Below are 15,422 nucleotides of genomic sequence, written 5' to 3' on the forward strand. Positions count from 1 at the left end.
CAGCCTGTAATATGTTATACAACTGTTAAAGTACACCAGAGATAAGATTTTACAACACTCATTGGGATGGTCTGTCACTATAACACCGGGGAACAATGCTGGGGGGGACAGGTCTGTCACTGTATAGCACTGGGGTACAGTACAGGTGGGGACAGGTCTGTCACTGTATAACACTGGGGTACAGTACAGGTGGGGATGGGTCTGACACTGTATAACACTGGGGTACAGTACTGGTGGGGACAGGTCTGACACTGTATAACACTGGGGTACAGTACCGGTGGGGACAGGTCTGTCTCTGTATAACACTGGGGTACAGTACCGGTGGGGATGGGTCTGACACTGTATAACACTGGGGTACAGTACTGGTGGGGATGGGTCTGTCTCTGTATAACACTGGGGTACAGTACCGGTGGGGACAGGTCTGTCTCTGTATAACACTGGGGTACAGTACAGGTGGGGATGGGTCTGACACTGTATAACACTGGGGTACAGTACTGGTGGGGGACAGGTCTGTCGCTGTATAGCACTGGGATACAGTACCGGTGGGGACAGGTCTGACACTGTATAACACTGGGGTACAGTACTGGTGGGGGACAGGTCTGTCGCTGTATAACACTGGGGTACAGTACCGGTGGGGACAGGTCTGTCACTGTATAACACTGGGGTACAGTACCGGTGGGGACAGGTCTGACACTGTATAACACTGGGGTACAGTACTGGTGGGGGACAGGTCTGTCGCTGTATAACACTGGGATACAGTACCGGTGGGGACAGGTCTGTCACTGTGTAACACTGGGGTACAGTACTGGGGGGGACAGGTCTGTCACTGTATAACACTGGGGTACAATACTGGTGGGGACAGGTCTGTCTCTGTATAAACTGGGGTACAGTACCAGTGGGGACAGGTCTGTCTCTGTATAACACTGGGATTCAGTACCGGTGGGGATCAGGTCTGTCACTGTATAACACTGGGGTACAGTGCTGGTGGGGACAGGTTTGTTACTGTATAACACTGGGGTACAGTACTGGTGGGGGGCAGGTCTGTCACTGTATAACACTGGGGTACAGTACTGGTGGGGGGCAGGTCTGTCCCTGTATAACACTGGTGTACAGTACTGGGGGACAGATCTGTCCCTGTATAACACTGGGGGACAGATCTGTCCCTGTATAACACTGGGGTACAGTACCTGTGGGGACAGGTCTGTCACTGTATGACAGTGGGGTACAGTACCAGTGGGGGATGGGTCTGTCACTGTAACACTGGGGTACAGTACTTGTGGGGATGGGTCTGTCTCTGTATAACACTGGTGTACAGTACCGGTGGGGGACAGGTCGGTCACTGTATAACACTGGGGTACAGTACAGGTTGGGACAGGTCTGTCTCTGTATAACACTGGGGTACAGTACTGGTGGGGGGACAGGTCTGACACTGTATAACACTGGGGTACAGTACCGGTGGGGGACAGGTTTGTTGCTGTATAACACTGGGGTACAGTACTGGTGGGGACAGGTCTGTCCCTGTATAACAGTGGGGTACAGTACTGGGGGGGGACAGGTCTGTCTTTATATAACACTGGGGTACAGTACTGGGGGACAGATCTGTCCCTGTATAACACTGGGGTACAGTACCTGTGGGGACAGGTCTGTCACGGTATGACACTGGGGTACAGTACCGGTGGGGGATGGGTCTGTCACTGTATAACACTGGGGTGCAGTACTGGTGGGGGGCAGGTCTGTCACTGTATAACACTGGGGGACATTACCGGTGGGGGACAGGTCTGTCTCTGTATAACACTGGGTTACAGTACAGGTGGGGGACAGGTCTGTTGTTGTATAACGCTGGAGTCCAGTACTGGTGGGGGACAGGTCTGTCACTGTATAACTCTGGGGTACAGTACCGGTGAGGGACAGGTCTGTCACTGTATAACACTGGGGCACAGTGCTGGTGGGGCACGGGTCTGTCTCTGTGGAACACTGGGGTACAGTGCTGGTGGGGCACCGGTCTGTCACTGTACAACACTGGGGTACAGTACTGGTGGGAGATCGACCTGTCTCTGTATAACACTGGGGCACCGTACCGGTGGGGATGGGTCTGTCCCTGTTTAACAGTGGGGTACAGTACCAGTTGGGACAGGTCGGACTCTGTGTAACACTGGGGTACAGTACCAGTGGGGACAGATCTGTCCCTGTATAAACTGGTGTACAGTATCGGTGGGGACAGGTCTGTCACTGTATAACACTGGGGTACAGTACCGGTGGGGACAGGACAGTCCCTGTATAACACTGGGGTACAGTAGCGGTGGGGTGAGGCCTGTCACTGTATAACACTGGGGTACAGTACCGGTGGGGACAGGTCTGTCACTGTATAACACTGGGGTACAGTACCGGTGGGGACCGGTCTGTCACTGTATAACACTGGGGTACAGTACCGGTGGGGACAGGCCTGTCACTGTATAACACTGGGGTACAGTACCGGTGGGGACAGGTCAGTCCCTGTATAACACTGGGATACAGTACCAGTGGGGACAGGTCTGTCACTGTATAACACTGGGGTACAGTACCGGTGGGGACAGGTCAGTCCCTGTATAACACTGGGATACAGTACCAGTGGGGACAGGTCTGTCACTGTATAACACTGGGGTACAGTACCGGTGGGGACAGGTCTGTCACTGTATGACAGTGGGGTACAGTACCGGTGGGGGATGGGTCTGTCACTGTGTAACACTGGGGTACAGTACTTGTGGGGATGGGTCTGTCTCTGTATAACACTGGTGTACAGTACCGGTGGGGGACAGGTCGGTCACTGTATAACACTGGGGTACAGTACAGGTTGGGACAGATCTGTCTCTGTATAACACTGGGGTACAGTACAGGTGGGGGACAGGTCTGTTGTTGTATAACGCTGGGGTACAGTACCGGTTGGGGCAGGCCTGTCACTGTATAACACTGGGGTACAGTACCGGTGTGGGCAGGCCTGTCACTGTAAAACACTGGGGTACAGTACCGGTGGGGGCAGGCCTGTCACTGTATAACACTGGGGTACAGTACCGGTGGGGACAGGTCTGTCTCTGTATAACACTGGGGTACAGTACTGGTGGGGGACAGGTCTGACACTGTATAACACTGGGGTACAGTACCGGTGGGGGACAGGTTTGTTGCTGTATAACAGTGGAGTACAGTACCGGTGGGGACAGGTCTGTCCCTGTATAACACTGGGGTACAGTACTGGGGGGGACAGGTCTGTCATTACATAACACTGGGGTACAGTACTGGTGGGGGGCAGGTCTGTCCCTGTATAACACTGGGGTATAGTACTGGTGGGGGGCAGGTCTGTCCCTGTATAACACTGGGGTACAGTACTGGTGGGGGGGCAGGTCTGTCACTGTATAACACCAGGGTACAATACCGGTGGGGGACAGGTCTGTTGTTGTATAACACTGGGGTACAGTACAGGTGGGGGACAGGTCTGTTGTTGTATAACACTGGGGTACAGTACCGGTGGGGACAGGTCTGTCACTGTATAACACTGGGGTACAGTACTGGTGGGGACAGGTCTGTCACTGTATAACACTGGGGTACAGTACTGGTGGGGACAGGTTTGTCGCTGTATAACACTGGGGTTCAGTACCGGTGGGGACAGGTCTGTTGCTGTATAACACGGGGGGCATGGGTATGTCTCTGTATAACACTGGGGTACAGTGCCGGTGGGGACAGGTCTGTCCCTGTATAACACTGGGGTACAGTACTGGGGGGGACAGGTCTGTCTCTGTATAACACTGGTGTACAGTACCGGTGGGGACAGGTCTGTCTCTGTATAACACTGGGGTACAGTGCCGGTAAGGACAGGTCTGTCTCTGTATAATACTGGGGTTCAGTACCAGCGGGGATCAGGTCTGTCACTGTGTAACACTGGGCTACAGTGCTGGTGGGGACAGGTCTGTCACTGTATAACACTGGTGTATAGTACCGGTGGGGGACAGGTCTGTCACTGTATAACACTGGGGTACAGTACCGGTGAGGGACAGGTCTGTCACTGTATACCACTGGGGCACAGTGCTGGTGGGGCACGGGTCTGTCACTGTGGAACACTGGGGTACAGTACCGGTGAGGGACAGGTCTGTCACTGTATAAAACTGGGGCACAGTGCTGGTGGGGCACGGGTCTGTCACTGTACAACACTGGGGTACAGTACTGGTGGGGGATCGACCTGTCTCTGTATAACACTGGGGCACCGTACCGGTGGGGATGGGTCTGTCCCTGTTTAACACTGGGGTACAGTACCGGTGGGGACAAGTCTGTCACTGTATAACACTGGGGTACAGTCCCAGTGGGGTCAGCTCTGTTTCTATATCACACTGAGGTACAGTACTGGTGAGGACATATCCATGTCTGTGGAACTCTGGGGTACAGTACTGGTGGCGACGAGTCTGTCTCTGTGCAATGCTGGGGTGCAGTATCTGTGGGGATTACTCTGTCTCTGTATAACAGTGTGGACAGAAATGGTAGTGATAGATCTGTCAGTGTATCACGCTGGGGTACAGTATTGGTGAATAAAAACCGAAAGAACTGCAAATGTTGTAAATCAGGAACAAAAACAAATTGCTGGAAAAGCTCAGCTGATCTGGCAGCATCTGTGAAGGAAAAACCAGTTAACCCTTCGGGTCCGGTGATCCTTAATGAGTCACCGGACCGGAAATGGTAACTGTTTTTTTCCGTCTCAGATGCTGCCAGACCTGCTGAGCTTTTCCCGCAACTTTGTTTTTGTACTGTCTTGGTGTTTTCACAACAAAGAACAAAGAAAATGACAGCACAGGAACAGGTCCTTCGGCCCTCCAAGCCTGTGCCGATCCAGATCCTTGATCTAAATCTGTCACCTATTTTCCAAGGATGTGTATCCCTCTGCTCCCTGCCCATTCATGTATCTGTCCAGATACGTCTTAAATGATGCTATTGTGCCCGCCTCTACCGCCTCCACTGGCAACGTGTTCCAGGCACCCACTACCCTCTGCGTAAAGAACTTTCCAAGCACATCTCCCTTAAACTTTTCCTCACTCACCTTGGAAGTCATGACCCCTAGTAATTGAGTTCCCCACTCTGGGGAAAAGCTTCTTGCTATCCACCTTGTCTATACCCCTCATGATTTTGTAGACCTCAATCAGGTCTCCCCTCAATCTCCGTCTTTCTAATGGAAATAATCCTAATCTACTCAGCCTCTCTTCATAGCTGGTACCCTCCATACCAGGTAACATCTTGGTTTACCTCCTCAGCACCCTCTCTGAAGCATCAGCATCCTTTTGATAATATGGCGACCAGAACTGTACACGGTATTCGCAAATGTGGCCGAACCAAAGTCCTATACAACTGTAACATGACCTGCCAACTCTTGTACTCAATACCCCTTCCGATGAATGAAAGCATGGTGTATGCCTTCTTGACCACTTTATCCACCTGCGTTGCCACCTACAGGGTACAGTGGCCCTGAACACCCAGATCTCTCTGTGCATCAATTTTCCCCAGGGTTTTTCCATTTACTGTACAGTTCACTCTTGAATCGGATCTTCCAAAATGCATCACCTCGCATTTGCCTGGATTGAACTCCATCTGCCATTTCTCTGCCCAACTCTCCAATCTATCTATATTCTGCTGCATTTTTCAACAGCCCCCTTCACTATCTGCTACTCCACCAATCTTAGTGTCATCTGCAGACTTGCTAATCAGACCATCTATTACCTTCCTCCAGATCACTCATCTATATCACAAACAACAGTGGTCCCAACACGGATCCCTGTGGAACACCACAGGTCACAGTTCTCCGTTTTGAGAAATTCGCTTCCACTACAACCCTCTGTCTCCTGTTGACCAGCCAGTTCTCTTTGCATCTAGCTAGTACACCCTGTACCCCATGAGACTTCACTTTCTCCATTAGCCTACCATGGGGAATCTTCTCAAACGCCTTATTGAAGTCCATGTATATGACGTCCACAGCCCTTCCCTCATCTATTAACTTTGTCACTTGCTCAAAGAATTCTATCAAGTTGGTAAGACATGACCTTCCCTTTTTGTCACTGTATAACAGTGTCGTACAGTACTGGTTGGGAAGTTCTGTCTATGCATAACACTGGGGTATAATGTTGGTGAGGACATGTCCATCACTGAATAACACTGGGGTACAGTATTGGTGGAGACAGGTCTGAATCTGTATAATGCAGGGGTAGAGTATTAGTGGGGACAGCTCTGTTATAGTGTAACACTGTGATACACTATTGGCAGCGACCAGTCTGTCACTGTATAACAGTGGGTGAATGGTATTGGTGGATACAGGTCTGTCTTGGTATAACACCAGTGTCCAGTTCTGGTGGGGACAGATGTGCCTCCGTAAAGCACTGGGATATAGTGCTGGTGGGGACCCATCTATCACTATATAACACCACGATGCAGTTCAGGCAGCGATAGATCTGTCACTGTGGCACCGGATTATTGTACTGTTGGAGACAGTTGTGTCGCTTTATAGCATAGGGTTACACTACTTGTGGGAAAAGGTACATTGCTGTATAACACTGGGGTACAGTTCTTGTCAGGACATCTATGTCACTGTATAGCACTGAGGGTCAGTGGTGGGGACAGGTCTGTCTCTGTATAACACTGGGTTACAGTACCAGTGGGGACAGGTCAGTCTCTGTATAAGAACCAAAAGAACTGCGGATGCTGTAAATCAGGAACAAAAACCAAGTTGCTGGAAAAGCTCAGCAGGTCTGACAGCATCAGTGGAGGAGAAAAAAGAGTTAACGTTTCGGGTCCAGTGACCCTTCCTCAGAACTCCAGTTGCTGCCAGACCTGCTGAGCTTTTCCAGCAACTTTGTTTCTGTCTCTGTATAACACTAGGTTATAGTACTAGTGGGGACAGGTCTGCCACTGTACAACATAGGGATACAGTGCCGGTGAGGACAGGTCTGTCTGTATAACACTGGGGTTCAATACCGGTCGGGACAGGTCTTTCACTGTATAACAATGGGATGCAGTACTGGGGGCGACATCTCTGCTACTGTATAACAGGCTCAAAATTCACATGATACCAGTTTAGAGTGCAGCAAGTTTATTTGAAATCACAAGCTTTCAGATTGCTGCCACTTCTTCAGGTGAAGTGAAGAGAGTGCCCGGGCATGTGCTTTATAATCATCGAGATCAGATTTTTGTACAAGTGGTGTGAATGGAGAGTTGACAGGTCGATAAGTAGGCCTCTGCTGGTAATCAGGAGTTTCAGACAGTGTGAGTAAAGTGTCAGCAGCTGGATAACTGCTACTGTAGGTGATGGTCTAGTGGTATTATTGCTAGACTATTAACTCAGAACCCCAGCTAATGTTCTGGGGACCCGGGTTTGAACCCCACTACGGCAATGATTTTTAAAAGACTGGAATTAATCTACTTATCACCATGAAATCATTGCCAATTGTCAGAATGTTCACTAATGCTCTTTGTAGAAGGAAATCTGCCACCAGTCCCTGCTCTGGCCTACATGTGACTCTAGATCCACAGCTATGTGGTTGACACTCAGTTTCCCTCTGAAATGGACTAGCAAGCCACTCAGTTGTACCAATCGCAACAAAGAAATGAAACTGAACGGATCACCTGGCATTGACCCAGGCACTGGAAAGGACACCAGCAGAAACAGCCCTGTTGACCCTGCGAAGTCCTCCTCACTAACATCTGGGAGTTAGTGCCAAAATTGGGAGGCTGCCTCACAGACTAGATAACCAACAGGCTGACATAGTCATACTGGCAGAATCATACCTTACAGGCAATGTTCTAGACACCATTATCGCCATCCCTGGATATGCCCTGTCCCACCGGCAGGACAAACCCAGCAGAGGGGGTGATATGCAGTCGGGATGGTGTTGCTGTAGGAGTCCTCAACATTAACTGTGGACCCCATGATGTCTCAGGGCTTCAAGTTAAACATGGGCAAGGAAACCTCCTGCTGATTACCACATACTGTCCTCCCTCAGCTGATGAATCAGTATTCCTCAATGCTTCCTTAGAGGAAGCACTGAGGATAGCAACAGCACAAAATGCACGCTAGGTTGGGGATTTTAACGTCCACCATCAAGAGTGGCTCGGCAGCAGTCCGACTGATCGAGCTGGTCGGGTCCTAAAGAACAAAACTGCAAGACTGGGTGTGCAGCAGGTGGTGAGGGAACCAACAAGAGGGAAAAACATTTTTGACCTCATCCTTACCAATCTGGCAGCTGCATTTGCATCTGTTCATGACCGTATCGGTGTTGGATCATAACCTCGCACCATGGCCAATGAGCACCAGTGACTGCCGGAAGCAGAAGTTAATGCTGTGAATGGTGTGCTGACACTGAACATTGGAATGGATGTGTGCGTGTGGAGCCATGCAGCTTAGAGGGAATGTTGGCCACAACACAGGAAATCCTTGCATGCCAAACAGCAAAAGCAACAAGTGATAGACAGAGCTAAGTGATCCCCTAACCAGTGGATCAGATCTAAGCTCTGCGGTCCTGCCACATCTCATCGTGAATGATGGTGGACGATTAAACAACTCTTCCAAAGGGTCTAGGCCCAAAATGTCAGCTTCTGTGCTCCTGAGATGATGCTTGGCCTGCTGTGTTCATCCAGCTTCACACTTTGTTATCCAGCCAATTACTACCCCATCACTCTCCTCTCTACCATCAGTAAAATGATGGATGGTATCAAGCAGCACCTGCTCAGCAATAACCTGCTCAGTGATGCCCAGTTTGGGTTCTGCCAGGGCCACTCAACTCTGGACTTCATTACAGCCTTGATTCAAACATGGACAAAGGAGCTGAATTCCAGAGGGTGAGGTGAGAGCAACAGCTCTTGACATCAAGGCTGCATTCAACCGAGTGTGGCATCAAGGAGCCCTGGCTAAACTGGAATCAATGGATATCAGGGGGCAAACTGAAGTCATACCTGACACATAGGAAGATGGTCATGGTTGTGAGAGTTCAATCATCTCAGCTCCAGGGCATCTCTACAAGAGTTACTCAGGGTGGTGTCCTAGGCCTAACCACCTTTGGCTGCTTCGTCGATGACTTTCCCTCCATCATCAGGTCAGAAGTGGAGATGTTCACCGATTTTAGAAGGATGATGGGGGATCTAATTGAAACTTACAGAATACTGAATGGCCTGGACAGAGTGGATGTTGGGAAGATGCTTCCGTTGTTGGGAGAGACTAGGACCCGAGGGCACAGTCTTAGAGTAAAGGGAAGACCTATTAGAACAGAGATAAGGAGAAACTTCTTCAGCCAGAGAGCGGTGAAACAAGGCTGTGGAGGCCAGGCCATTGAGTACATTTAAGACTGAGATTGGCCTTGATAATCAAGAACCTATCAAGGGTTATGGGGAGAAAGCAGGAGAATGGAGTTGAGGAATTAGCAGCCATGATTGAATGGCGGAGCAGACTCGATGGGCCAAATGGCTAATATCTGCTCCTGTGTCTTATGGATGATGAAACAATGTTCAACACTATTCGTGACTCCTGAGATACAGAAGCAGTCCATGTTCTAATGCGACAGGATTTGGACAATATCCAGGCTTGGGCTGACAAGTGGCAAGTGACATTCACAGCACACAAATGCCAGGCTATGATTACCACCAATAAGACACAAACTAACCTCTACCCCTTGACATTCAACGGTGCTACCATCACTAAATCCTCCACTGTCGACATCCTGGGGGTTATCATTGACCAGAAACTCAACTGGACTCACCACATTAACACAATGGCTACAAGAGCGGGTCAGAAGCTAGGAATACTGTGGTGCATTAGTCACCTCCTGACTCCCCAAAGCCTGTCCACCATCTACAAGGCACTGGTCAGGAGTGTGACGGAATACTCCCCACTTTCCTGACTGAGTGCATCCTCAACAACACTCAAGAAGCTTGACACCATCCAGGATAAAGCAGCTCGCTTGATTGGCCCTACAGCCACAAGCCACAAGTCACATCCACTCCCTCCACCATCGACGTTCAGCCTCAGCAGTGCGTCCTATCTACAAGAGACACTGCAAAAATTTGCTGAAGATCCTCAGATGGCACCTTCCAAACCCACGACTACTTCTATCTAGAAGGACAAGAGCAGCTGACATATGGGAACACCACCCCCGGCAAGTTCCCCTCCAAGCCACTCACCATCCTGACTTGGAAATATATCGGCATTCCTTCAGTGTCGTTGGGTCAAAATCCTGGAATTCCCTTTCTACTGGCATTGTGGGTCAACCCACAGCAGGTAGACTGCAGTGGGTCAAGAAGACAGCTCATCACCACCTTCTCGAAGGCAACTAGGGATGGCCAAGAATTGCTGGGCAGCCAGCGACACCCACCTCCCACAAATAAATAAAAAATTCAAGCAAAAGGATGACCTATAATCAGATTAATTGAGGCAGAGAGATAATATAGAAAAGTTCAAAATAAGGTGGTGCTGGAGACAAACTGAATGACTGGAATAATGTGCTAGGTATAAGAGGGTCTGCATGCCATTGGTCTAACCAAAGTAATTAGTAATCTAAAACTGTACAAATTAGTTTAACTGGAGAGATTATAACAATTTATCAAGGTGATGGTGTCAAAACGGAACAATAAGGAAGAGTTTACACAATTGCATGGTGGGGTCACGTAGCATGACGTGAACCCAAGATGGGGTTGAGGTGTCTTTCTGGGTACGGAACTTGGCTATCGGTTTCAGCTCGGCCATTCTGCCTTGTTGTGACTCACGAAGGCTTGTCATGGAGGCTGCTTATTCAAAGATCGGAGGCTGAATGTCCATGACCGCTGATGTAATCCCCGAGTGGGAAGGAACATTCCTGTCTGGCTATTGTTGGGCACTGTCCATTCATTTGTTGTATTGGTGTCTACATGATCTCACCAATGTATCATGCCTCAGAGCATCCTTACCTGGAGCATATGAGCTAGTCAAGTTGGCCAATTCACATGAGTATCTGCCATGTCCGTGGTGGGCGATGTTTCCACGTGTGATGGTAGTGTCCACATTGATGGTCTGATATGTCTTGCAGAGGTTGCCATGACAGGGTTGTGAGATGTTGTGGCCGATGTTGTCCTGACAGCTGGTTGGTTTGCTGCAAATGTTGGTCTGTTTGAGGTTTGGCAGTTGTTTGAAGACGAGAAGTGGAGACAGTCACCAGTTCTGACATGCCACAGCGAAAAACCGCCACAACCTTCTCAGAAGACAGACACAGGATATGACCAATAGAGTACCCTTCATGGTGGAGTACTTCCCTGGAGCAGAGAAGCCACACCAAGTTCTTTGCATCATTGATGACCGCGAACATCTCGCTAAGATCATCTCTACATCTCCACTTCTCGCCTTCAAACGACCACCAAACCTTAAACAGGCCATGGTTTGCAGCAAGCTACTCGCCTTCAGGACAACATTGACCACAACATCTCTCAACCCTGTCATGGCAACCTCTGCAAGACATGCCAGATCATCGACATAGACACTACCATCACATGTGGGAACACCACCCACCACGTACACGGCAGATAGTCATATGACTCAGCCAACGTTGTCTATCTCATATGGTGCAGGTAAGGATGCTCCGAGGCACGGTACGTTGGTGAGACCATGCAGACACAAAGGCAACAGATGAACAGGCAGTGCCCAACAATCACCAAACAGGGATGTTCCCTCCCAGTCGGGGAATACTTCAGAGGTCAAGGACATTCAGCCTCCGATCTTCGGGTAAGCCATCATCCTCCAAGGTAGCCTTCGTGATACACAACAACACAGAATCGCCAAGCGGAACATAGCCAAGTTCCATACCCGTGATCTTGGATTCATGTCGTGCTACATGTGAGCCCACCATGCTGTTCTGTAATATCTTCTTTACTGTTCTATTTTAACACCATCACCTTAATAACGCATTATAATCTCTCCAGTTTAATTAGTTTGTACAGTTTTGGACTACTTGTTACTTTGGTTAGACCCTGGGCATGTATTTTTTATACCTAGCATGTTATTTCCAGTCATTTGGCTTGTCTCCAGCATCACCTTTTTTAAAACTTGTTATTATCTCCCTGCCTCATTTAATTGGAATATAGGTCATCATTTCACTTGTTGTTCAACTGCTGATGCTTTACTCACACACTGTCTGTTACTCTTGATCACCTATTATTGGACCTGTTGACACTCCACTCACACCATTTGTTTGATCTTTTGATCTCTCTCACTTTAAATTCCGTGCCTGAGTGCTCTCCTCACTTCACCTGATGAAGGGCCTGTGTTCCAAAAGCTTGTGATTTGAAATAAACCTGTTGGACTATAACCTGGTGTCATGTGACATTTGAACTTGCCCACTTCAGTCCAACACTGGCATTTGTACATCACTGTATAACAGTGGGGCACAGTACTAGTGGGCACAGAGCTGGCAGTATGCAACACTGGATTGTAGCTCTGGTGGGACAAATCTGTTGCAGCATAACATAGGGTTACAGTACCGATGAGGTCAGGTTTGTCACTGTATAAGAAATGGGTACAAGACTGGTGGGACAGATCTGTCACAGTCTAGCACTGGGGTACAGTACTAATGAGGACAGGTGTGACACTGTATCAGAATAATGCCACGATTGTTGTGATACTCCAGTGTTGAGTGATCTGCTCTACGTAACAAAATGTGTGTTTTTCAGGCTCGCACAGAATGGAGGCCTCTGCCTCCGCTGTGTTCTGCAGCAGGATGTTGAGCATGGTGAACCGTGAGGATGTTAATGCTATTGTACAGGCACAGAAACACATGTAAGTACCAGGTTGATGCAGGCCATGGCTTCACAGGCATCCTTCACCATCTATTTTCTGAGAACATTTATTTTCAACTGAAATGTGTGATGCTGACTATCGATGGGGTTTGGGTTCCGGATACCTCTGCACTTACGCAAGTACTGTGAAGAATTGGCCATGAGAGATATTCTGCTTCTTTATTTGAAGACTTGGGTTGTCAATTGTACTGAGCTATGTATAGCTTAAGGTTTGATGTATGGTTTAATGTTGTGTGGGTTAGGTAGTGCAGAAGTTAGTTGCACTTTTTGGATTTGAGAGTGGCAGTGTCGTGTCTGAAAATAGTTTACTTGCATTTATGTAAGGAACAAGCCTTTACATTTAAAAGTTCTACACTTTAGATAACAAAGTATAGATGAGAGAAAATGAACTATGCTCTTGTCTGGCCAGAAGTTGTCCAGTGCCTCAGTCTGAGAGAAAGAGAAATCATTTTTCGAAAGAGAACAGTCCAGAAAGCTTTTTCAGGGAGTTTGCATCTAGTTGTTGATGGAAATCCTGAGGGGTTTACACACATTTGGAAAGGCAAGGACTGATTAAGGATAGGCAAAATGGCTTTGTGCATGGGAAATCATGTCTCACTAACTTAATTGAGTATTTTGAAGAAGTAGCACAGAGGATTGAAGAAGATAGAGCAGTGGACGTGATCTGTATGGACTACAGTAAGGCTTTCACCAAGGTTCCTCATGGTAGACTGGTTAGCAAGGTTAGATCTCACGGAATACTGGTAGAATTAGCCATTTCAATACAAAACTGGCTCAAAGGTAGAAGGCGGGTAATGAAGAGTTGCTGTTCGGACTGGAGGCCTGTGACCAGCGGTGTGCCACAAGGATCAGGGCTGGGTCCACTGCTTTTCATCATTTACACTAATGATTTTGATGTGAACATATGAGGTTATGGTTAGTAAGTTTGCAGATGACACCAAAATTGAAGGTGCAGCGGACAGCGAAGAAGGTTACCTCAGAGTACAACGGGACCTTGATCAGATGGGCCAATGGGCTGAGGAGCAGCAGATGGAGTTTAATTTAGATAAGTGTGAGGTGCTGCATTTTGGAAAGGCAAATCAGGGCAGGATTTATACACTTAATGGTAAAGTCTTGGGGAGTGTTGCTGAGCAAAGAGACCATAGAGTGCAGATTCAAAGCTCCTTGAAAATGAAGTTGTAGGTAGACAGAATAGTGAAGAAAGCATTTGGTAGGCTTGCCTTTACTAGTCAGTGTATTGAGTGTAGGAGTTGGGAGGTCCTGCTGCAGCTGTACAGGTCATTGGTTAGGCCCCTGTTGGAGTACTGCAAGCAATTCTGGCCTCCCTGCCATAGGCTGGATGCTGTGAAACTTGAAAGGGTTCAGAAAAGATTTACAAAGATGTTGCCAGAGTTGGGGAGTTTGGCTGGGCTATTTTCCCTGGAATGCTGGAGGCTGAGGGGTGGTGACATCATGAGGGGCACGGATAGAGTAAATAGACAAGGTCTTTTCCCTGGGATGAAGGAGTCCAAAACTAGAGGGCGTACGTTTAAGGTGAGAGGGGAAAGATATAAAAGGAACCTGAGGGCCAACTTTTTCATGCAGATGGTAGTTTGTGTACGGAATGAGCTGCCAGAGGAAGGCATCGGGATGGGTATGTGAATAGGAAGGGTTTAGAGGGATATGGGCCAAATGCTGGCAAATGGAACCAGATTAATTTAGGATATCTGGTCAGCATAGATGAGTTGGACCAAAAGGTCTGCTCCCATGCTGTACAGCTGTATAACACCACTGACAGAAAAAGTACTGTTAGCTTAGAAGCCTCCAGCAATAAGTCCTGAGTTTTTGGTAAGTGAAAGCTCCTAAAACAACAGCTTTGGAAGAGGAATCTAAGGAATCTGTGTCGAGATTTAGGTGAGCTGTGTTTGCTGTTTGTTTAAGAGATTCTTGCAGAGGTATTAACTGGTATCAAGTGAATGTGGCATTTGCCAGAAAGAAAACAACCGTGCCAACTGAAAAAGGAAATTTAAAAGTGTAGACCGGGTGGCACTTCACTGAAGTTTGAGTATCTATAATGTTGTTAGTGATGGCAAAAGAGTTGAATCTTTCTTTCTGGTATTTGTAATAAGACTGTTTCGAATCATTCTTGTTGGGTTTGATTTCCTCTATTTATGAAAATAAACTTTGTTATTTTGTTAAAATTACATTTGCATTCTCTTATGAATGGGAACATTAGTAATGGCAAGCTCAGTGACTGACCAACACAAATAACCAAAATGCAAAGAAAAACTCATGATAGACAAGACAGTTTCACTCTGGGATCTGACTTGTTCATACCATTAACTGGCATGAAAATATCAAAACTTATTGATTTTACGGGTGGATCTGTGAATCTTTATAAACCACTGCATAGGGATTCTGACCATTAAAATGGGAGATTTGTTGCGAAGTATATTGCACAGATTAGAATTTTAAAATGGCTTTGGTTGTTGCTAATACGTCCCTAGGAGTAGAAAATGTAGCAGATCAACAAATGTAGCAATTTATTTGAAATCATTGACTAATGTTAGACTGAGAGAATCCGACAGATAAATTGCAGATTTAAATAAAAGCAGGGATTGTAAGGATGG

At 47.8% G+C, this 15,422-nt stretch overlaps 1 protein-coding gene across 1 annotated transcript in view; it reads left to right on the forward strand.

Annotated features, from left to right (window-relative positions):
- Positions 1-15,422, forward strand: part of kxd1 (KxDL motif containing 1) — a 40,249-nt gene that overhangs the window by 112 nt on the left and 24,715 nt on the right. Inside the window, exon 2 of the mRNA XM_059638478.1 lies at positions 12,688-12,793. Within this exon, the coding sequence (XP_059494461.1) occupies positions 12,699-12,793 (95 nt within the window). The 5' untranslated portion in view covers positions 12,688-12,698. The remainder of the gene's footprint in view (positions 1-12,687; positions 12,794-15,422) is intronic.

This window comes from Stegostoma tigrinum, chromosome 30, assembly GCF_030684315.1.
Source record: "Stegostoma tigrinum isolate sSteTig4 chromosome 30, sSteTig4.hap1, whole genome shotgun sequence".
Lineage (NCBI taxonomy): Eukaryota > Metazoa > Chordata > Chondrichthyes > Orectolobiformes > Stegostomatidae > Stegostoma > Stegostoma tigrinum.